This window comes from Leopardus geoffroyi, chromosome D2 (assembly GCF_018350155.1).
Source record: "Leopardus geoffroyi isolate Oge1 chromosome D2, O.geoffroyi_Oge1_pat1.0, whole genome shotgun sequence".
NCBI lineage: Eukaryota > Metazoa > Chordata > Mammalia > Carnivora > Felidae > Leopardus > Leopardus geoffroyi.
This window is the reverse complement of record NC_059334.1, coordinates 11,421,905-11,446,313: the sequence shown is the minus strand read 5'-3', so window position 1 is coordinate 11,446,313 and position 24,409 is coordinate 11,421,905. Positions and strand designations below refer to the sequence as shown.

Genomic DNA, 24,409 nt, shown 5'->3' with positions numbered 1-24,409 from the left:
TGTAAACCTAAAACACTTACAAAATCTTTCAGTACTTTAGCAGCCGTGGTACCTTCCTGCACTAAGAAGTCTGTTGTCATAAATGGTTTTCAAACTTGTGATATGGCAAGAAATGAAATTGGAAATGATGAGAATGAGAATAAAGGGAACAACAAATCTATCATTATTTGCCGATAGTACGATTATTTGTCAGACAGTAATAGGAATCATTTAGCAAGGTAGCTAAATTTCCATGCTAGATGCAAATGTGAAACTGAATTAAAAAGAAGATACCATTACAGTAACATCAGGTATTTTCAGTAACTAATTTTCACTCTAACCTAAGGTGTACAATACCTTTACAGAGAAAAATCACTGAGCTTTATTGAGAGATTAACTGTATTAAGAGATTTATCATATATAGTCAGCTGATCTTTGACAAGGATACCAAGACTACATAATGGGGAAAGGTTAGCATCTTCAATAACAAGTGCTGGGAAAACTGGATATTCACATGTAAAAAATAAAATTGGATCCTTCGTCCAATTCTGGACCATACACAAAATGTTCTTGTGGCTATACACAGAATGATATTGGACCATACACAAAATCAACTCAAAATGGACTAAAGACTTAACTCTAGGACCTGAAACTGTAAAATTCCAAGAAGAAACATATGGGAATAGCTATTTGGCAGTGGCCTTGGCAATGATTTTTTTGGATATGATACCAAAAACAGTAAAAAAAAAAAAAAAAATGGATAAATGGAGTTACATCAAATTAAAAACCTTTTGCACAAGAAAGGATGCCATCAACACAATGAAAAGGCAACTTATGCAATGGGAAAAACATATTTTCAAGCTGTATATCTGATAAAGGGTAATTTTTTAAATTTATAAGAAGCACCTGCAACTCATTGGCAAAAACAACAACAAATGACCCTTTTCAAAAATGGACAAAGGAACATAATAGATATTTCTCCAAAGAAGACATACAAATGGCCCTCAGTTATATGAAAAGGTGCTCAACATCACTAATCACCATGGAAATGTAAATCAAAACCAGAGTGAGATATCACTTCATACCTATGAGCAAAAAAACTAAAGATAGCAAATGTTGGTGAGGGTGTGGAGAAAAGGAAACCCTCATGCACTGTTGGTGAGAAGGTCAACTGGTACAGTCACTATAGAAAACTATATGGAGATTCTTCAAAAAATTAAAAATAGAACTGTGTAATCCAGCAATCTTCCTTCTGGGTATTTATCCAAAGGAATTGAAATTAGGATCTCAAAGAGATCTCTGCAATCCCACATTCATTGAAGGATTATTCACAATAGGCAAGGTAAGGAAACAACCTAAGTGTTGACAGATAAATGAAGAAAATGTGAAATGTACATTCAATGGAGTATTATTCAGCCTTAAAAAGATGTAAATTCTGCCATTTGTGACAACATGGATAGCTGGAGGACATTATACTAAGTGAAATAAGCCAGATACAGAAGGACAGATCCTAAGAACTACATGATACCATTTACATGATGAATCCAAAATAGTCAAACTCCTAGAAACAGAGAGTGGAATGGTGGCTGCCAGGGGCTAGGGAAAGGGAGAAATGGGGAAGTGTTAGCCAAAGGATAGAGACTTCCAGTTATACAAGATGAGTACGTCCTAGAGAGCTTCTTCCTTTAGTTAACTATAGGCCTGAATTATATGCCTAAAACTTTGCAAAGAAGGTACATCTTATGTTAAATGTTCTTACCTCACACCACACACGTGCGCGCACATGCACACACACACACACACACATTGATGATGATGATGATAAAAATAAGAGAGCAGGAGGAAGCTTTTGGAGATAACTGACATGTCTGTGGCATATTGTGATGATTTCATGGATGTATACTTATCTCAAAACTCATCAAATTGTGTACATTAAGTATGTATAGCCTTTGATATGTCAATCATACCTTAGTAGTTTTAAAAAGAGATTTATTACTGGATAAATGAGAGCTGTATTATGTTCATGGAGGAGACAACAGCCTTAAGATATTAATTCTTCAAAATTGATGTATGGATTCAATCCAAACATCATGCTTCATTCATCAAAGTCTCAACAAGTTTTTCACGGAGCTTGACATGATGTTTCCCAAATGTATATAGAAGAATAAAGGGCTCCAGTATCTAGATCATCATGATAAAGAAGAGCAAGGATAGGGTATATGTCCTACTATATTTATTTTAAAGGATAAAATAAATATGGATTTATTTTGAAGCTATCATCATTGAGACAGAGTAGTATTAGTGCAGGGATAAGCAAGTTAATCAGTAGGGTATAATAGAGATGACAGAACACCAGCACATGTATGGAACCTTCTATTTATTTTATTTTTATTTTATTTTATTTTATTTTATTATTTTATTTTAACATTTATTTTTGAGACAGAGAGCACGAGCAGGGGAGGGGCAGCGAAAGAGGGAGACACAGAATCTGAAGTAGATTCCAGGCTCCGAGCTGTCAGCACAGAGTCCATCGTGGGGCTTGAACTCGCAGATCGCGAGATCATGACCTGAGCCGAAGTTGGATGCTCAACCGACTGAGCCACCCAGGCACCTAAACTTTGTATGGAGCCTTCTAATGTGATGGGTGGAATGTCACAACGGTGGGGAAAGGAAGATTGTGAAAAAGGGGATCTGGATGGAAAAGATGAGATCAGAGAATTTCCTCACACCATATATGTGACAGCCAGCCCCAAATGGATTGAGGTCTTAAATGCCAAAAGGAAAACTTTGCACTCCTAGTAGGAAATATAGACAAATCTTCTAGACTATGGGGATAGGAAACCTTTCCTTTAGAGTAGAACAAACAAATATAAATAAAAACCAGTGACTATAGGGGCGCCTGGGTGGCGCAGTCGGTTAAGCGTCCGACTTCAGCCAGGTCACGATCTCGCGGTCCAGGAGTTCGAGCCCCGCGTCGGGCTCTGGGCTGATGGCTCAGAGCCTGGAGCCTGTTTCCGATTCTGTGTCTCCCTCTCTCTCTGCCCCTCCCCCGTTCATGCTCTGTCTCTCTCTGTCCCCAAAATAAATAAACGTTGAAAAAAAAAAAACCAGTGACTATAAATGACTGGTAAATCTGTACAAATTTAAGAACTTTCATTAGAAGAACAATAAGAAAACCTTAAAGAAAATGGAAACACAATTTATTAGTGGGGTAGAGAGACTCAAATGCAGTGTAAACAACTGAAAAAAATGTTAGTATTAAGAGAACATGAAGAACTGAAATCTGTTAAAAAAAAAAAAGGATGAAAAGCCATGAGTTGACATCTCATAGAGGAAATTCAGGGGGACAATAAACATTTGAGGAAATGTTTGTTATTATTAATGATCAGGGAACTGCAACCCCATAATTAGATGCTATTTTATGTCTGTTTTCTCTTGACAGTACACATTGGTGCCCTTGCTGAAAAAAAAAAAGTTTGACAGAATCACTGCAAGCTGAGTATTTACATACCCATGACCCAGAAATTCTATTCCAGTTGTCCCAGTGACATTTATACATGTCTACAGCAGGGGACATGAACAAGAATGTGCATAGGAACACTGCTCACAGTAGCCAAAGCCAGGGACCCATCAGGTGTGCACCTGTAGGAGAGTGGATGAGTAACCTGGGAAACTGTAGTGATAGATGACAAGAGGAATATTTCAAGGAACGAAGTAAGTCATGAAAGAGAACTATGGCAGGCAAAGACAGTGCCCCGCAAAGACGTCCATGTTCTACTCCCTAAAACCTCTCAATAGATTACCTTGCCTGGAAAAAGGGATTTTACAGAAGTGATTAAGGTAAGAATCTTAAGATTGGAGGATTATCCTCGATTATCTGGGTGGCTCCAATGTAATCACTTGAAGGTCTTTTGAAGCGGGAGGCAGAAGTTGGGGGTGGGCAGGAAAGAGAGAAAGAGTGAAGAGATTTGAAGATCTTGGCTCTGAAGAAGGAGGAGTAAAGAGCCAGGCATCAGGGGCAGTAGGAAGCCTCTAGAAGCTAGAAAGGGCAGGGAACAGATTCTCCCCCAGAGTCCGGAGTCCCCAGAATGAACACAAGCCCTGTGGACAGTTTGTAGCCCAGTTAAAATCCACTTTGGACTTCTTGTCTTCAGAAATATAAGCTAATACTTAATTGGTTTTATTTTAAGCCACTAAATTTGTCGTGTTTTGTTACAAAAGCAATCGGAAATGAATACAAGAATAATATAGCATGTTACCATTTTTTGTAAAAGTTTTAAGCAACCAAAACTTTCTAAGTCTATTTTAAAAGTACATATAAAGAAAATAACAGAGTGCTAATTTTAGGATTTAAGGCAATGATGGTTTCCTTAGGTGGAGGGAGGCAGGGAGATGGGAACATCAGCATGATATGGTTGATGTAGGCTATTGTGAAGGCTTTAGTTTCTCCATTGGGCGGTGGGTTAGCAGACACTTATTACAGTATTTTTTTTTAATGTTTATTTATTTTTGAGAGAGAGACACACACAGAGCACGAGCTGCGGAGGTTCAGAAAGAGACAGAGACACAGAATCTGAAGCAGGCTCCAGGCTCTGAGCTGTCAACCCAGGGCCCGACGCAGAGCTTGAACCCATGAACCACGAGATCATGACCTGAGCCGAAGTCAGACTCTTAACCGACTAAGCCACCCACGCACCCCACTTAATTACAGTATTTTAAAAAGTCCAACTAAAGAAGCAAAAGCAGGTCATGACAAGAGTGCGTCAAGAACAACAGTTTGTAATTAATCCACCTTCCACTTCTGTGCACTTGAGGTTCTTAAAGAAATACGAGATTCATGAGCATGTCCATAGAGCTTTGGGGAATGACCTAGTAGAGGGAGAAATTGACGGTAAAAGTCTGAGAGACAATATTAACTGAAATGAAGTTCCTGATAAGGTGAAGAGGGGTGTGATCTCCAGCACAAGAAATCAGGAAGAATCTTTCCTTTTACAGCAGAGAAACTATGGGTATGAGTATAAGGAATAGTAATGGCCTGTGTCTGAAGAGTGTGGTGCCTGTGTTTATGGGGGGGGCCCTCTGGGCAAAATGAATGGCTTCGTATTTCCCACAGCCCCAACTTCTGTTCTCTGTTTTCTCCATCTTCTTCAGCTTTCTCATATTTGATCGCCTTGTGTCCCGCATGTTACCTTGGTCCCTCTTGTTGCTTCCTTCCCTGGAATCCTGTCTCGGGGAGAGGTCTCCCTGTCCACATTCCAACATAACATCTACACAAGAGAATTCTTTTGAAGAGATTTCTGAATTCTAATGGTGCACCAGCCCTTTTGGGGAGGTGCATCTCATTGGAATCTCTTCTCCCAGTCTGCAGTTACGATGAGGTAGTGGGAATGGTCTTCAATGGCCATGTTCTTTCCCCTTCAGTGTTTCCCATCCTTAGGGTCAATCTGAGGCCACCTCAGGGAGGGAAGAGCCCTTCATCGAATACCTGTAGCCGCTCCAGGCCTCAGGGAGAAATGACCTTTTCCTCGGTAAGCTTTTGGATTGGGTTTATCTCTTGCTTTTTGGTGTCAGCAGAATGCAAAATCTCAAAGGCTGAGATCTGTTTATTAGCCTAGAGAAAAGAAGCCAGGAAGACTACTAACCAATGGCTTTTTCTCTAGGTCTCTGGAGGGACTGAAGGAAATCTTGTGGTTCACACATTATCTAACCAAGTGCCCCAATTAAAAAAAAACAGAATCTTAGTCCCAAGTACCAGCTCCTCGCAAATTGCACTTTTATTTTGCTCTTTGCCCTCTTCCCTGCCTTATGGGGGTATTTTATTACTTAAAGCACACTCATAGGGCAAATTTCCATGGGTCAAAAACTAATCATCACTAATTTCAATAGGAAAAATAAGGGTGCATCCCCGAGCCTCCCAATTAAAGCTCATTTAGTCGCTCCTTATCAGGGATATACAGATGAAAACCACACCCAGATATCACCTCACGCCAGTCAGAGTGGCCAAAATGAACGAATCAGGAGACTATAGATGCTGGAGGGGATGTGGAGAAACGGGAACCCTCTTGCACTGTTGGTGGGAATGCAAATTGGTGTAGCCGCTCTGGAAAGCAGTGTGGAGGTTCCTCAGAAAATTAAAAATAGACCTACCCTATGACCCAGAAATAGCACTGCTAGGAATTTATCCAAGGGATACAGGAGTGCTGATGCATAGGGGCACTTGTACCCCAATGTTTATAGCAGCACTCTAACAATAGCCAAATTGTGGAAAGAGCCTAAATGTCCATCAACTGATGAATGGATAAAGAAATTGTGGTTTATATACACAATGGAATACTACATGGCAATGAGAAAGAATGAAATATGGCCTTTTGTAGCAACGTGGATGGAACTGGAGAGTGTGATGCTAAGTGAAATAAGCCATACAGAGAAAGACAGATACCATATGGTTTCACTCTTATGTGGATCCTGAGAAACTTAACAGAAACCCATGGGGGGGGGGGGAAGGAAAAAAAAAAAGAGGTTAGAGTGGGAGAGAGCCAAAGCATAAGAGACTCTTAAAAACTGAGAACAAACTGAGGGTTGATGGGGGGTGGGAGGGAGGGGAGGGTGGGTGATGGGTATTGAGGAGGGCACCTTTTGGGATGAGCACTGGGTGTTGTATGGAAACCAATTTGACAATAAACTTCATATATTGAAAAAAATAATAATAAAGCTCGTTTAGACTAAAGAAATACCAGATCCCCCTAAAATTATGTCAGTATTGAGCATGGTTATGCCCTAACTTAAAAGACATTCCCTCCTTTATTCGTTCTTTGATTTGGTTGTTTATGGCTCTCAGTCTTTCTCTGAACTCTCAAGTAGTATAAACTTCAGATTCCCTCACAAAATACAAATGTAAAGAAAAATGTAAATGTAAGAAAAGCAAAATAAGGGGCACCTGGGTGGCTCAGGTGGTTAAGGATCTGACTCTTGATTTCTGCTCAGGTCATGATCTCATGGTTCCTGAGTTTGAGCCCTGCATCAGGCCCTGCACTGGCAGTGGGGAGCCTGCTTGGGATCCTCTCTCTCCCTCTCTCTCTTTAAAAATAAATAAACTTTAAAAAAAAAGGAAAGAAAAACAAAATAGTGACAGTAAAGCAAAAAAGAAAATAGACAAAGGAACGTTGGTGAAAACATGGGAATAGTATGACGTTTACCTGGCACATTGAGGTCACAGGGACGATGGTGCACAGAATTTTCTGGAATACATAATGTGTGTCCCACACTTCTTTCAAGAATGCATTCAGTATGAGCCAGTTCTTACTACTATGAAGATGAATGCATATCTTCTGCTGGGGCTTGCTATCTCCCAAAGTGTGTGAAAAATCAGTTTTGCTTCCTTATAAAAAAAGAAGAAAAAATGCCTTGTGAGAGTATTAAATGAAATTCCTCCTAGAAGTCAGATTCTTCTAATCCACGGATTCCTTCAGGGTCCCTTGGGACTCAGCAGGCACGGCTTCAGAGAAGATGTGTCTGCTGGTGAATACAGCATTCTGAATGCAACCACGTCTGTGTCCCTGTTATGGACTGAATTGTGCCTCACCCCCATCCAAATTCATATGTTGAGCCCTTAACCCCCTAATGTGACTATATTTGGGCCTTTAAAATAATAATTAAGGGGCACCTTGGTGACTCAGTCGGTCAAGCATCAGACTTTGGGTCAGGTCATGATCTCATGGTTTGTGAGTTTGAGCCCTGCACCAGGTTCTGCACTGACAGCTCAGATCCTGGAGCTTGCTTCAGACTCTGTGTCTCCCTCTTTCTCTGCCCCTCCCCCAGTCGCAGTCTGTGTGTGTCTCTCTCTCTTTCTCTTAAAAATAAACAAAACATTAAAAAAAATTTAATATTTTTTTTAAATTTTTTTTTCAACGTTTATTTATTTTTGGGACAGAGAGAGACAGAGCATGAACGGGGGAGGGGCAGAGAGAGAGGGAGACACAGAATCGGAAACAGGCTCCAGGCTCTGAGCCATCAGCCCAGAGCCTGACGCGGGGCTCGAACTCACGGACCCGAGATCGTGACCTGGCTGAAGTCGGACGCTTAACCGACTGCGCCACCCAGGCGCCCCAAAAAAAATTTAATATTTTTTAAAACAATAAAGAACTAATTAAGGTTAGATGAGGTCATAAGGGTCAGGCCCTACTCCACGATGACTGGTCCTTATAAGAAAACAAGGAGACGTCGGGGGCGGGGGTGGGGTGGTGCCCATGCACAGAGGAAAGGCCACGGATGGTGGCCATCCGCAAGCCAAGGAGAGAGACCTCAGGAGAAACCAGACCTGCGGACACCTTGATCTTGGACTTGTGAGAATCAGTTTCTGTTGTTTAAGCCGCCTAGACCGTGCTATTTTGTTATGGCAGCCCCAGCAAACTTCTACGCTGCCCCCCTCTACATGTAGCCCCTGCTCACCTAGTACCACTCTTGATTTACTCCTGAGTGCCGAGCCTCCTGTTATCCATAGTTTGAAGAGCTCATCGTACCCTTAATTTAAAGCAAGTAAGAGTCATTTAAAATCTTGCCATATGGTGAAAGAGTTATTTTGTCAGATTACCTGCATTTTACAAAGTTGGATGTAGGTGCCTATCTTGTGTTATGTAAGTGGCTCATCACACTAGAGCTTTTTCAACCTTGTCGGCTCTTCTGTAACTAAAGATCAGTTCGGAGTCCTCGGGGTCTGCATCTGTAATCATTATAATCAAATCCAGAAGTGAGGCTTTCCCTGTCATATCTGCCACCTGGGAGGACAGTGAGCAGAATTCCTGGTGCTGAGTCTGCATGGGGTTTAGACTCGTTTAGACTAAAGAAATATTGTTGGAAGCAAAAGAGAAGAATATTGTCGGAATTGAAATAATCACATAGCTTTCGGTTGAGAAGACCTCTAAGGAGAGGGAAGGAAAACTTTCCATTACTGATGATACCACGCTACCTTTAAAAAAGAGGAAGAATATAGAACTGTTGGACTGTACTTACAATATTTTCACACTCAGTGGAAATATTACAACAGATTAACTGCTCAGTGGAATCATGTAGCTCATTAAGAAGATTTTCAACATGACACAAGAGTACAAGGATTGCACCATCCCAGATCCCAGCCTTCTGGCTCCCCCGTAAGTCCTTTCTGTCACTAGTGTCACTCTGAAAAACCTGCCATTGATAACAGACCTGAGATGCATGTCTGTTATCAGACCTGGGACAGTAACTTATGAAGGATCTCCCTAATTAAAAATCAGTACTCATGGGTAGAAGTCAGGACTTTGAGTCACTGCCGTGGGGCCGTCCAAACAGCCAAAGAATTGTGTTGGGACACTGGATATTTGGAGTGAAGATAAAGGCATCAGTTATAAAGTGGTGGACAAATTCTAGAGTATGAAGATGTCAGGAACTAGCATAATTGGTTTCATAGTTTTGTCTAGAATCAGGAAAGAGAGATCCTCAAATTCTCTGGACGTGTCCAGGAATAAAACTCTTCACTGTGTGCTACATTAACAAATGAGGAGAATGTTTATTTTGTTTGCCTAGAGTTAAATTTCAGATGATCTAGTTTCTGTCTTTTGAGTTTACATGTCTATTTTCTGTACATGTTATATGGAGCATCGGGAAATGATTGAGCTCAGTGAAAACCAAACTCTCCTTAAACTGGGCAGTTAATTGACAGTGACATTGTATACCTTGGTGAAGAGGGACACTTGCTAGTATTCAGGGTCAAAAATAAAATTCCTAATGACCCTGATGATCCAAAGTGAACCAAGAACCAGGAAGAAAGTATGGGGGTGTCCCTATTATGCCAAAGCTGATATTACGAAGTCTGCACACTAAAGAGCTTAAACCATAGTAAATTCCCTATGGAATTTTAGTGTATTTGTTAATATACTTAGTTTATTTGTTAATTCATTTTCCAAGCCAACGTAGAATAGAAGCGGCAGATTTCATGTCTAAAGCCCTGGATTCTAGACCCAGTTCTGAAAATAATAATTCTTGTGTGACGTTGGGCAAATAGCTTCTCTGTTTTCATTTCCCTAAAATAAAAAGCTCTGACTGGAAGTGATTGGTTTATGCCCCTTCCAGTTCTTAAGATCCCAGAAATCTAAGGCAAGTATGTCTTGTTTTTATTTTGCCCTCCCTGCTGCATTCTGGATTCAAATTCTCACTTCCCATTTTGCTCGCTGTAGGGCCTGAGACAAATGTTTTAACGTCTTACTTGGTTCCTCTTCTTGAAAAATGGGGTTAATATTTAATAATAAATGGAAAAGTGTTTATATATTACCTGGCACATACTAAGGTGCTATTAAGTGTTATCCTTTCTTCTGACCAAATAATTCAAACTTACATTTTGGTGTAATGTCGGCCATTTTTACTGGTTTTGGCCATTTGGTTGGGTTATAAATGAGGATCCGTATCTGTAGTCCAGAAATTTCAAAGTCTGAAACCATATGTTCTTACAACAAGCTGGTATGCTTGTGATCTGCTTTATCTTCTTTCATTTTAGCCCCCGCCACAGATTTCACGCCTGCGTCACACCCCCACATCCTTGCGACTGCCAGTGCCTTGGTGGACATGCACACTCATCACACACCCCTCTGCTCCGGAGCAGGGTGGCTCGTCAACGGAGAAAGTTAAAATTTGCTGAAGCCATCTGTCTTTTGTTGGAGGAAACAGTTGAACCATACGTCGTAGCTGCTGTTTTAACAAATTTACAAATGGTTAGGGTGGGTCTGGCACAGCCCCAGGAAACCAGTTGGACTCATGGGTACTAATTTAAGATCCCCGGCCAGGAAGAAAAGTTCCCTTAGATATCATGAGGCTTTGTTATTCGCAAGATGTCAGTTAAGGTGACTGGAATAGAAGATTGGGAACATAAAACATAGGAAGGTAGGACCAAACTTTACGTCTGCCTGAGCGTGTGCTGGCATATGTAACTGCGTGGACGTCTGTTTTATTGTGTTGGGATGTTTGTGTGTTCAGCTTATTTCAAACTAACAAAGAACTGAACCTCAGTCATCATGTTTTGCTATGGGCAGTTATTAAGAGTGTTGTCATTTATCAACCCATCTTGTTTAATTTATGGCAAACATTCAGTCAGTCTTGATTGCGTTTGTCATTTCCTGACATTATATTATGTATGATAATATACTATATTATATTATATTACATCATATTATATTATATATACGTTATATATACATTGTATTATTATATACTTTGTGTATATGTGTGTGTGCATAGTTATATCTATATCTATATAAATGTATACTCTATAGATATAGATATAACTATTTACTTGTTATGCCTACACAAAGGTAAGCTCCAGAGGGTTAGGGACTCTTTCCAGTCTGCTCACAGCTATATCTCCAGCCAAGAACAGATCTTGGCATATGCCAGGTATTCATTAAATATTTGCTGAATGGCAAGACCTGATACTAAATGGAGACAGGGTTGAATAGTGACTTAGAGCAGGGGTTGGCATACTAAGGCCTGAGAACCAGATCCAGCCTGCCACCTGTTTCTGTAAATAAAGTTTTATTGGAATACAGTCATGCTTATTCATTTATATACTGTCTGTGGCCACTTTTATACTTCAACTGAGGTTTGAGTAGTTTGGCCCACAAAACCTAATATCTCTACTCTCTGCTTATTTATGGCCCTGGCCTAAAGTGTGGATCGTAGGATCTGGCAGGCCTGGGTTTCCTTTCCGGCCACCCAGTTGTGAGCAAGTGATTTCAGCTAAAATGTGGGTTGCCTTGTCTAGAAAGTGGTAACGATTCCTGTCTCACCAAATGGTTGTTCGTGTTCAGTGAGATGAACATCAGATAAACACTCAGGGAACATTAGTCACTACTAGGGAGCCTCGTGTGATGGCCATGTCATCCATCGTCTGCACCTTTTTACGGTGCCCTTTGCCAAGTACTGGCCAACTGGAAGTGACTGAGCTCTGGCCCTTTTGTCCCGTGACCAAAAAGTACGTGTAGTTTTCTTCCACTCTTTGTTCTCTGATGTCATTGCCGTCTAGTTGTTCTTGCTGTATGTATGCTAATGTAAAAATATATAATTTATAGAAATATTGGTTCTTATTATCACAGAAGTTACTAAAACTCCCATCTTCAGAAGTCACAGTATGATTTAATTTTTATTCAGTTCAGCTTCATGTAAATTAAAAAGAAAAATTCTAATTCTGGATATACTTTCTTAATACCTTCCTTTAAAGAGGACTAAGATAGCAAAGTAGTAAAAATATCATCTACAAGTCTATATCTGCCATAAATTAATGAAAAATTATATCTGTTTATTAAAAAGTAACAAATTCTTGTCAAATATTTGGAAAATACAAAGAAGTGTAACAAAAATGGCTAAAAGCTGTATATATCCCCACTACCCAGAGAGAAATTTGGCTTTCATGTATTTTTTCCCCATTTAAAGCATTGATATGGAAAAATAAATGTCCACAGCCACCTTTTTAACTTAATATTATGTATGTTGTTCCAAGATATAAAAACATTTTACATAGCTTGAAAAAAAATTTTTTTAAGTTTATTTAATTTTGAGAGAGAGAGGGAGAGACAGAGCACAAGCAGGGGAGGGGCAGAAAAAAAGGGAGACACAGAATCTGAAGCAGGATCCAGGCTCAGAGCTGTCAGCACAGAGCCCGATGCGGGGGCTTGAACCCACAGACTGTGAGATCATGACCTGAACTGAAGTTGGACGCTTAACCAACTGAGCCACCCAGGTGCCCCAAATATGGCTTTTGATTTTTTTTAGCCAACTTTATATTTTGAGAAATAGCCTTTCAGAAAAGGGCAAGAATAGTGCAATGGACACCTGTTTACCCTTCACATGGAATCACCACGTGTTATTATTTCCCCGTTTGGTTTTCTTCTCTCCCTACAGTTTCCTCTTGATGAATCCTGTACATACTTAATTTTGTGTATGTATCAAAATTATCCATTCTCTTATTATGAGTATTTAGTTTCTTTAACCTTTTCTTTTTTTTCCCAATTTAATTTTGTTCACCGAGCATCCATGTTTTAAGCACTGCTCATAGAGGATCTCATTTTTTTTTTTAACGTTTTTTATTATTTATTTTTGAGACAGAGAGAGACAGAGCATGAACAGGGGAGGGGCAGAGAGAGAGGGAGACACAGAATCTGAAACAGGCTCCAGGCTCTGAGCGGTCAGCACAGAGCCCGACGCGGGGATCGAACTCACGGACCATGAGATCGTGACCTGAGCCGAAGTCGGATGCTTAACCGACTGAGCCACCCAGGCACCCCGAGGATCTCATTTTTAAAACTGTAATCTATGGTGGGGGGGGGGGGGCGTGCCTGGTGGCTCAGTCACCTAAGCATCCAACTTCAGCATAGGTCGTGAACTCATGGTTTGTGAGTTCGAGACCCGTGCCAACCTCTGTGCTGACAGCCTGGAGCCTTCTTCCGATTCTGTGTCTCTCTCTGTCTCTGCCCCTCCCACACTCACATTCTATCTCTCAAAAATAAACAAACTTAAAAAAAAAAAAAAACCTGTAATGTATGGGGTAGACGTTATAGAAGAAAGGATTAAAGCTTAGAGAATTTAAGTAACCTGTCAAAGGGCAAATAGCTGAGAAGCGCTGGAACTAAGATTTTAATGCAGGTCTCTCAGACTTGAAACTGATCTAAGTCATTTCCTAGTATCTAGGCCTGTCTACCATCTTAGGTGAGAACTCCTCTAAGAAACCTTCCTGAATTTTCTCTCTCTCCTTTTCCTCTGCTCTTAGCACCCCATCTCCAGAGATGGGTCGAGAGGTGTGATGTCTTTCCTTGTCTTCCCACCTCATTAGGCTGTGAGAACCTTTGGGCTCATGTCTGTGTGTCAGTGAGCTATTGTCCCCAGTTTCTGGAACATGGTAGCTGCTCATCAATATTTATTGGATAAGGAAATGAATGGTTGAAAGTGTCTTAATGCACATTACTGAATTGCTCTACATAAATCTTGGACCAGTTTAATTTTAGTGGCAAGATTTCCGGTAACTCACTGGACACTCACCAGCATTGAGACTTTGCGCTTTAGCAGGCTGCCCTTGTTGTTGGACCATCCGCGCTACCCACACGATTGTACACGTGTCTGTGTGAGGAAGATGTAGGTATATTCCAGTTTTCCAGTTTATTAAACGAATAGTTTATTTTCACAAAATCTGTCAGTTGTTTTTATAGCAAAATGCATATTCATTGAAGAAAATCTGTTGAGAGACAGAAAAAGAACAAAGAGTGTTAAAAATTCCACCATTTTATAACATTTTGTTAAGGTTTATTTATTTTGATAGAGGGGGAGGGAGAGGGGCAGAGAAAGAGGTAGAGAGAGAATCCAAAGCAGGCTCCGCACTGTCAGCCTGGAGCCCAAGATGGGGCTCGATCCCAGGAACCATGGGATCACGACCTGAGCCGAGATCAAGAGTTGGACGCCCAACTGACTGAGCCACCCAGGTGCCCCTCTGTAACTTCTTTTAATTAAAAAACTTCTAATGCTTTCCCATCTATTTTTAAAATAATTTTTTACTGTTTGTTTATTATTTTTGAGAGAGAGACAGAGACAGAGAGAGCACGAGTGGCGAAGGGACAGAGAGAGAGAGAGGGAGACACAGAATCCCAAGCAGGCTCCAGGCTCTGAGCTGTCAGCACAGAGTCCAACATGGGGCTTGAACCTGGGAGACCATGAGATCATGACCTGAGCCGAAATCAGATGCCCAACCAAGTGAGCCACCCAGGCACCCCTTGCCTTTCCATCTTTAAAAACTAATCATATGCTATGTCTTTCTTTCTTAAAATAATATGTACTATGAATATTTTTGTATATAATAATGACCATTTGAAAACCAGATTCGAAAGTTAAATAGTATTACATATCAATGGAAAAACATATTTAGTGTGCAAAATATTTTCTGTGATCATAAACGCAGCCATAGTGAACAGTTTGGGACATAAATCGTTGTGTGCAACCCTAGTTACTTGGTTTTTTAAATGAAAAGATTTCCTGGGGCTCCTGGGTGGCTCAGTCGGTTGAGCATCTGGCTCTTGATTTTGGCTCAGGTCATGATCTCACGTTTTGTGGGATGATGTCCCGAGTTGGGCTTCCCACTGACAGCATAGGGCCTGCTTAGGTTTCTCCCTCCCTCTCTCTGCCCCTCCCCTGCTCGTGCTCTCTCTCTCTGTCTCAAAATGAATAAAATGAACTTAAAAAAATAAATGAAAATATTTCAAACATGTGGAAAAGTTCAGATATTAATATAACAAACACCCAGAGATCTATGTGGGTATTTATAACTTCACTTATAGGATAGGGATTCCTTCTACATATAATGTGGCTAGAAAGAAATGCGTATTTACAATCAGAGATGTTTCTGTCTTGGTATCCCCCAGTTTATGTCGAATGGATGTTAGATATGCCAGTTTGTGCAAATGTATTTCAACCTGTCTCAGATCTATTGTATTTATGCAGTCATTTTCTTTGATTCCTTTCTAGACACTTATTGAAAACAATTTCCCTTGACTGACACTTCAAAAGCTGTCACAGCTGTACGCACAGCTGTGGGCTTTAGTTTTAACTAGAAACTCATCATTCACGCTTCCTTGAACACAGCTGGATGTGTTCTTGCTTCCTGGCCGGTAACACTGTTATACAACTGTTTATTTGAGTATATATTGATGAATACAAACTGCGTGAAATCATTATGAATTATAGGATGTAATTTTTATTGTCTTGTGCTATTTTGAGGATTATATATTGCTTTTATATTCACTAATTTAAAAAAATTAATGTTTATTTTATAGTAATTTTTTTTTCAACGTTTATTTATTTTTGGGACAGAGAGAGACAGAGCATGAACGGGGGAGGGGCAGAGAGAGAGGGAGACACAGAATCGGAAACAGGCTCCAGGCTCTGAGCCATCAGCCCAGAGCCTGACGCGGGGCTCGAACTCACGGACCGCGAGATCGTGACCTGGCTGAAGTCGGACGCTTAACCGACTGCGCCACCCAGGCGCCCCAAAAAAATTAATGTTTATTTTAGAGAGAGAGAGAGAGAGAGAGAGAGAGAGAATGAGTGGGGGAGGGGCGGAGAGGGAGGGAGACACAGAACCCCAAGCAGGCTCCAGGCTCTGAGCTGTCAGCACAGACCTGATGCAGGGCTTGAATTCACAAGTCAGGAGATCATGACTTGAACCAAAGATGGATGCTTAGCAATCTGAGCAACCCAGGGGCCCCTACATTGACTAATTTTAACGGAGGATGAAGCGTAAGTCATCACGGTAGACAGTTGCTGGCTTATTCGTAGGATCCACTGCTTCTTTGACCTGTAAGTTACATCCTCTGCTCTGTAGTCTCCATTCCAATACTGACCTTGTTTATTATGCTACTTGAATTTCTGTGTAAAATACTATAGAAGGAAAGGAAGAGTACCTAAGCAGCCCCCCAACACTGAAAATGATCATCACAGCCCTTTGCTAAAGACCGTTGTTTCCAAAGAATTCAAAAAAACAATTAACAATGTTAATATGTTCTCCCCTGTTCATTCAGTAGCAGGAAGATGTACTAACCTTGCAACTCATTACATTAGCTGATGAAATATTTTGGTTTTCCCCCGTCGCTTATTGCTGTTGCTTTTGATTTCGTTTCTTGTTTACTTTAACTTACATTTTGAATTTCATGTCTTAATTATTTAGGTTAGGTGTGGATTGCCCTGCTTAATCTGTAATGGCAGTGACACCAAAGGGTAAGGGACAGATGGAGGAGTTTCAGTGGGATTTTTAGCAACTACATCTGAATATTTATTTACTTATTTATTTATATTTCTTTTTATTTTCTACGCTTAGGTGTAGTGTACCCCAGAAAAAAGGGGGGACACAGTTTTCTTCATAGATCAAAAGCAGCTACAAGCAAATGAAAACCTTTAAAAATGTTGCTTCCAGGGGTATCTGGGTGGCTCAGTCAGTTAAGCGTCCGACTTCAGCCGAGGTCATGATCTCATGGTTCATGAGTCCGAGCCCAGCGTCGGGCTCTGTGCTGACAGCTCAGAGCCTGGAGCCTGCTTCTTCGGATTCTGTCTCCCTCTCTCTCTGCCACTCCCCCGCTCGCACCCACATGCTCTCTCACTCTCAGAAATAAACATTAAAAAAATATTTAAGGGGTGCCTGGGTGGCGCAGTCTGACTTCGGCTCAGGTCATGATCTCACGGTTTGTGGGTTCAAGCGCTGTGTTGGGCTCTGTGCTGACAGCTTGGAGCCTGGAGCCTGCTGCAGATTCTGTGTCTCCCTCTCTCTCTCTGCCCCTCCCCCACTGTCTCTCTCTCTCTCTCTCAAAAATAAATAAACATCAAAAATTTTTTTTTAATTTGTTGCTTCCAATCCTTTTTTCCTTGAGTTATGTGCAAAGAAATCTGTGGCTTAGGCTCTGTTTGGTAGTTGCACGTTTTCAAGTGCTTGTGCTAGATCGAAGGACAAACCCACTTGGGCATTTCCCTCCTTCTCACCTTCCTTCTGAGAGAGTCCCGTGCACTCCTGAGCTAAGAGGCTGTGTGATGGCGACATCCTTCCATTGCTGTACACCCTAAGATCCCTGGAGGACGAGGGGCTGCTGAGCACCTAACCTTCTTCACAGGAGTCCAGGGTAAAAGAAGAGCCTTATCTAGGGGCCACGTTCAGTGAACCATGAGCCAACACTGGTCTTTTGACCCTTACATGTAATACTTAATAACAGTGGTCTCTCTCTCGAACTACTGTTTTACTTTATGCCGACGACTCTCTCAGAGACGAGAGTTCCAGAGCGGTGCTTTTGGAAATTCCAAACAAACAGGCTCTTATACCAATGATACAGAACATTTTGTTTTTTTCTTTTCTTCCCAGGATTCATTCCTGTCTGTAGCCTTGGAGTGGCTCAGGTGGGCAGGATGAACTTTGGAAAGGATGTCAGCACCTTGAAATATTTCACCATCTGTGGCTTACAAGAGGGTTACGAACCGTTTGCTGTGAACACAAACAGGGATATTACCATGTGGCTAAGCAAGAGGCTTCCTCAGTTTCTCCAGGTCCCTTCAAACCATGAGCATATCGAGGTTTGCTTTTTCTTTAAAATTCATACCGTTGCCAAAAGCCAGGGGTGGAATGTCTTTACACTTGGGAATTCCCACTTGGACGATTATTGCCACTTACTTAGAAAGGTGGCCCTACTGTGTTACACAGTAATGGAGTCTGAGCACAGCATGAGGCTCTGATTATAGGTACTTTATGAGCACCTGATTAGACTGATTAACAATAATTAATTCTGTTTTTATATAAGCAACACCAGGCTCAGTCTGAATGAATGTAATTTTAACATGAATTTTCCAAACTATCTTTTGAGTTAGAAAGAACAGATGAACATGGGGGAAGGGAAGGAAAAATAAGATAAAAACGGAAAAATAAGATAAAAACCATAGAGACTCTTTTTTATTTAAAAATTTTTTGTTTTGGGGCGCCTGGGTGGCGCAGTCGGTTAAGCGTCTGACTTCAGCCAGGACACGATCTCGCGGTCCGTGAGTTCGAGCCCCGCGTCGGGCTCTGGGCTGATGGCTCAGAGCCTGGAGCCTGTTTCCGATTCTGTGTCTCCCTCTCTCTCTGCCCCTCCCCCGTTCATGCTCTGTCTCTCTCTGTCCCAAAAATAAATAAACGTTGAAAAAAAAAATTAAAAAAAAATTTTTTTTTGTTTTAATGTTTATTTTTGAGCAGAGAGAGAGAGAGAGTGAGTGAGCGCATGAATGAGGGAGGAGCAGAGAGAGACAGAGACACAGAATCCAAAGCAGGCTCCAGGTTCTGACCTCTGAGCACAGAGCCTGACTCAGGGCTCAAACCCACAAGCCATGAGATCATGACCTGAGCCGAAGTCGGATGCTTAACCGACTAAGCCACCCAAGCACTCCAAACCATAAGAGACTCTTAAATAAAGAGAACAGACTGAACGTTGTCGGAGGGGCAGTGGGTGGGAGGACGGGCTAAATAGGTGATGGGCATTAAGGAGGGCATTTGCTGGGATGAGCAGTGGGTGTCATATGTAAGTGATGAATCACTGAATTCTATTCCTGAAATCATTATTACACTACATGTTAACTAAATTGAATTAAAAAGAAAAAAAGGCAGAGCTATGAGTCTATCTGGAACACAGTACTCCCTGTGTTTAATCTCGTCATTTACAAAATTATGCCAAGTGTGGGCCGTGTTTGGGGTTTTAAAGACGTGATGTGTGTTAGCAATCTTTAGCATCAGGAGGTTGACTGTGTTGATTCGAATTTGAACTATCACTTCTTCATTCGCTAGGTGACCAGAATAGACGGCACCATCGACAGTTCTCCGTGTTTAAAAGTCACCCAGAAGTCCTTTGGCGCTCAGAACAGCACTGCCGACATCATGTTCTATCGCCTGAGCATGCCAATCGAGTGTGCCGAGGTTTTCTCCAAGACGGTGGCAGGCGGGCTCCCAGGCGCCGGCCTCTTTGGGCCCAAGAATGATCTGGAGGATTACGATGCAGATTCTGACTTTGAGGTTCTAATGAAGACAGCTCATGGCCATCTGGTGCCAGACCGTGTTGACAAAGACAAGGAAGCCACAAAACCAGAGTTTAATAACCACAAAGACTATGCTCAGGAAAAGCCCTCTCGTCTGAAACAAAGGTCATTGATACATGGAACATAATTTCAAATATGCAGTTATTTTGTGGGGAGGGGTACAGAGCGAGGGATTTCCCAGGGTCCATTTGTCCTTCCCTCTCCTTCTCCTTTACGCATAAAGGATTGGACAGGCGACAGGGACGCAACCTGTTTGTCATCGAATTTGTTACCACAGACATAATCTATCCCAGAAGTTACTTACTTAATGCACTTTTTTTATCGTGGTGAGAAACGCCTAACAAAATCTACCATTTAAACCATTTTTTAAGTGTATGGTTGCATAGTGTTAAGCATGTTCACATAGTCGTGAAACAGGTCTTCAGAACTTTCTCAGCTTGCAAAATTGAAACTCTCTATTAGACAACTATTAGACATTAGACAACTCTCCTTTTCCACCTCCCCCTAGCCTCTTGTAATCCCCATTCTCCTTTTTATTTCTATGAATTTGACCACTTTATAAATGTGGATTCATACTGTGTTTTTCTCTTCTGTGTGGGATTGGCTTAACTCAGCCTAATATCCTCAAGGTTCATCCATGTCACTGCACGTGCCAGAATTTCCTTCCTTTGTAAGGCTGAGTAATACCCCACTCTGTATGTACATATTTTGCTTATCCATCTGTCCGTTGATGGATATTGGGGTTGATTCTTCCTCTTAGCTCTTGTGAATAGTGCCGATGTGAACTGCGTGTGCACATGTATTTTTGAGGCCCTGCTTTAAATTACTTTTGATACATACCCAGAAGTGTGGTTGCTGCTAGTTCTGTGTTTAAGTTTGTGAGGAACCTTCATGCTGTTTCCCACAGCAGCTGTGCCATTTTACATTCCCACCAACACTGCACGAGGGTTCAATTTCTCCACATTCTCGTCAACACTTGTTACTTTCTGTCTTTTTGATGATGGCCCTCCTAATGGCTGTGAATTAGTGTCTTCTTGTGGTTTTGATTTGCATTTTCCTGATGTTCAGTGATCTTGAACATCTTTTCATATATTTCTAGGCCATTTGTATATCATCTTTGGAGAAACGTCTTTTCAGGTTCTTTGCCCATTTTTTTTATTGGGTTATTTGCTTCTTTGTTTTTGAGTTGTAGGATTTCTTTATATAATCTGGATATTAACCCCTTATATATAATTTACAAGTATTTTCTCCAAAGAGTTTTTAAGATGTTTATATTTACGTTCTTGGTTGAAACTTAAAGTATTCTCTCTAAATAGTATTTTTTATAGACACAAGGCAAGTTATTTTAGTATCCTTTTTTGCACTAAATCTTAATTTCTCCAGATCAGCGTGATTGACACTGTAGTTCAGATAATTATTTGTTGTGAGAGTCTGCCATGTTAATTGAAGGATATTTAGTCACATCCCTGGCCTCCAGGGCACACCCCCTAAATGCCAGTGGCACACCCCCACCCCCACCCCCCACCCCCAATGTGTCAACTATAAGTATCTCCAGTTGGGAGATAAAGGCATAGTTTAGGGAACCAAAATAGCCCTGGTTGTGAACCACTCTACTAAATTGATGATATGCACATGTTTTAAGTAGGCAGAGATTTTTAATGTTGCTGATCCCCAGTCCTGTACTATATTTCAGATTTTTGCTTAGAAGAACAAAGCCAGATTATAGCACGAGCCATTCTGCAAGGCTCACGGAAGATGTCCTTGCAGATGATCGGGATGATTATGATTACTTGATGCAAACGTCCACGGTATGAGGTTGAAGCTTTTGTCACTTCTTTCTCTTTGTCAGTTATTGTGTGTTTCATGTCAAAGAGTTCCTTCTCATTCATCCTCTGTAGCTGACTTATTTTAAAATAAATCTTTGCTTCTATTTTGGGGACTGAAAGTTGAAGAAAATACAGGTATATTCTGAGGTGTATTATGTGGTAAGAGAAGTGTTTTAGGCAAGATAACTTTATGACATGCTTAATCCTGATTTTGCTCTCATGTTTCCTGGGAAAATTTTAATTTCCACTTAATTCTTCCAAGTGCATATAATTTCCTTCATCTTAGTGATATGTCTAAAGGAAGATCATTTATCATACTTTGTTGGAGGTCATGTTTTGCTCTCTGCCAATTCATGTTTAAACCGGGGTGCTTGGCTGACTCGGTAGATAGAGCATGCCACTCTTGGTCTCAGGGTGGTGAGTTCAAGCCCCATGTTAGGTGTAGAGCCTACTTACTAAATAAATAAAAATTTAAAAATTAAAAGAAAATAGGGGAACCTGAATGGTTCGTTCAGTTAAGTGTCTAACTTTGGCTCAGGTCATGATATTGCAGTTCATGAGTTCGAGCCCCGTGTCCAGCTCTGTGCTGATAGTGCAGAGCCTGGTTGGGATTCTCCCTTCCTCTCATTCTGTGCCCCTCCCCCACTCGCACGCGTGTGCGTGCTGTCTCTCTCAAATAAATAAAACTTTAAAAATAAATAAATAAATAAACAATGCTTTAAAAAACAAATTTTTCAAAACAACTTTTCCTAAAACACCAAATGGGAAAAAAATGTATAATTACATCCCTTGTAGAGTGCCACCATGTTTGAGCTAGATTTTTACATATTAGATCTGAACTATTTCAAAGTGATTTTTTTTTAATTTTTATTTATTTTGATAGAGAGAAAGAGAGATTTGGGGGGAGGGGAGGAGAGCGAGGAAGAGAGAGAATCCCAACCATGTTCCGCGCTTTCAGCACAGAGCCCGACCTGGGGCTCAGTCTTCTGAATCGTGAGATCATGACCTGAGCCGAAATCAAGAGTTGGATGCTTAATCAACTGAGCTACACGGGCGCCCTCAAAGTGATTTTAAGGTGTCAAAGTATTATTGATAGGAAAGGCAAAGCATATTCAAAAAGGTGGGTGACAGTTATAAAACACTAGCATAAATTAGTGTGCTTGTGTAAGTTTCCAGAATTTGAAGTTTATCTGCCTGAATGGATTGGTGATTTTATTACATAAATATGCTATGTATGTGCACATACAGTTGTACCCATATTTTAGGAGTATAAAAGACCTCAAATTATTTAGTGTGTTTGCTGCGACAAGGTCATTTCTCTTCTTCCCATTATTTCTGATGTCCTTTCCATTATCTCCGCTTTAAGACTTATCTTCTTCCAGTGTCCGCTCTTTGTTCTTGTTACATTTTAATTAGGCGGAATGATTTTAAACAAAGAAATGCAGTCAGGCAATTCAAAGGCATTGCGTATCAAAGTTTTGTTTCTTTTTAACTTTGCCAACACTTGCTTTTGCTGTCTTGACAGTACTATTACTCAGTGAGAATCTTTCCCGGCCAAGAACCTGCTAACGTCTGGGTGGGCTGGATTACATCAGATTTCCATCAGTATGATACAGGCTTTGACTTGGACAGAGTTCGTACAGTAACCGTTACTCTAGGAGATGAAAAGGGAAAAGTACATGAAAGGTCGGTTTTTCTCAATTTTTTTTTTCTTATGTGAATGACATCTGATAAACATGTTGATAAACCTAGGTGTTTTTTTTGTTTTTTTGGGTTTTTTTCCCCCCTTGGATTTCCTGTCCAGGATCATGTTGTATTTATAGGAACAATATCATGAAACCATTCATGTCAGTGTCCGTTTTGTTATGCGTACAAGCCAGTGAGGAATCTGAATACATTAAAAGTGAAAAACATTAGAAAGTAAGAGCAGTGCATCCTTTGTGGGTAATAGTCTACATTCCTTCAGGTGACCTCGTACGTGACTAACAGCTTGGGTTGCCAGCACTAAGCCTTTGTTTGAGGGATTAGAGATGGGTGGATGTGAGGCTTTTATGGTCTGAAATGTATCTTTGGGAACGGTTTATGCGGTGGGGAGAAAACTGTGGAGACAGTGTGGGCTAGTAGTTTAGACCAGGTGGACACATTTTAACTCAGACTGAGGAGAAGTGGGTTCTTTCCTCAGCTTTGCCATTGACTCGCTGTGTGGCTTTGGGTAAGTCAGTTACACTTTGTGTGCCATCCTTTTTTCATTTGTAAAACAAACCAAACTCAAACCAAACCTTCAAAAAAGTGAAGAAGGCTATCTTCCTTGTGGAATAAGACAAGAGAAGATCTGGCCATTTGCATCTGTCTTTTGTGCCCATGCATCCTCTCTGATCTGCTGTGACAGGTGTCATAGAGGGAGTCCGCCATAATGTTGCTTTTCTTATATACCTGCATCATCATTTTTGGTGACCAGAAGCTCACTCTCCTGCCTTCGGGTTGTAACACTTAAAACTGTGGAACTTAGCCCTTGAGACCATGGGCCAAGCCAGAATGTCCAGGAAAGAGTGCTTTCTTTACAACAGTATGGGAGCCCCATACCCACCTGTCTCTGGGAACATTCTTGAAGGACACATTTGATTTTCAAAGATGGCAACGGTACAAGGAAATAACCCAACAGAGGGACGGGATACCTGGATAGATGATCTTAGTGTAAGAAATAGAGGGCAGGGAAGTGTTGTTGACTGTTTTGTAAGGAGTGCAAAGAAACACAGCCAACCTGATTATTCCAAAACTGATTTTTATCTCAGCCTTCTTTTTCTTTTCCTCCTACTTGCCTGCCTTTGACTTTTTTTTTTTTTTTTTTTTTTTTTTGCTAGTTTCATTAACATTTTCACTCTGCTGTGGCAGAGAAAGGGAAGGAGGCAAAACTCAAGTCACTTTAGGTTTATTACCATCTCTGGGAAAGGTTTTGGTGGGGGTGAAACTCAGGTGGGGGTTTGTTGTTAACATCAGTGATGTTA

General features: G+C 40.9%; 1 protein-coding gene across 9 annotated transcripts in view; it reads left to right on the top strand.

Moving 5' to 3' along the window:
• Positions 1-24,409, top strand: part of RYR2 (ryanodine receptor 2) — a 762,307-nt gene that overhangs the window by 487,128 nt on the left and 250,770 nt on the right. For all 9 annotated transcript variants that reach the window (XM_045437236.1, XM_045437235.1, XM_045437229.1 and 6 more), the window contains 4 exons: positions 17,885-18,093; positions 19,331-19,683; positions 21,272-21,386; positions 22,930-23,090. In XM_045437236.1, coding sequence (XP_045293192.1) covers positions 17,885-18,093; positions 19,331-19,683; positions 21,272-21,386; positions 22,930-23,090 — 838 coding nt within the window. The remainder of the gene's footprint in view (positions 1-17,884; positions 18,094-19,330; positions 19,684-21,271; positions 21,387-22,929; positions 23,091-24,409) is intronic.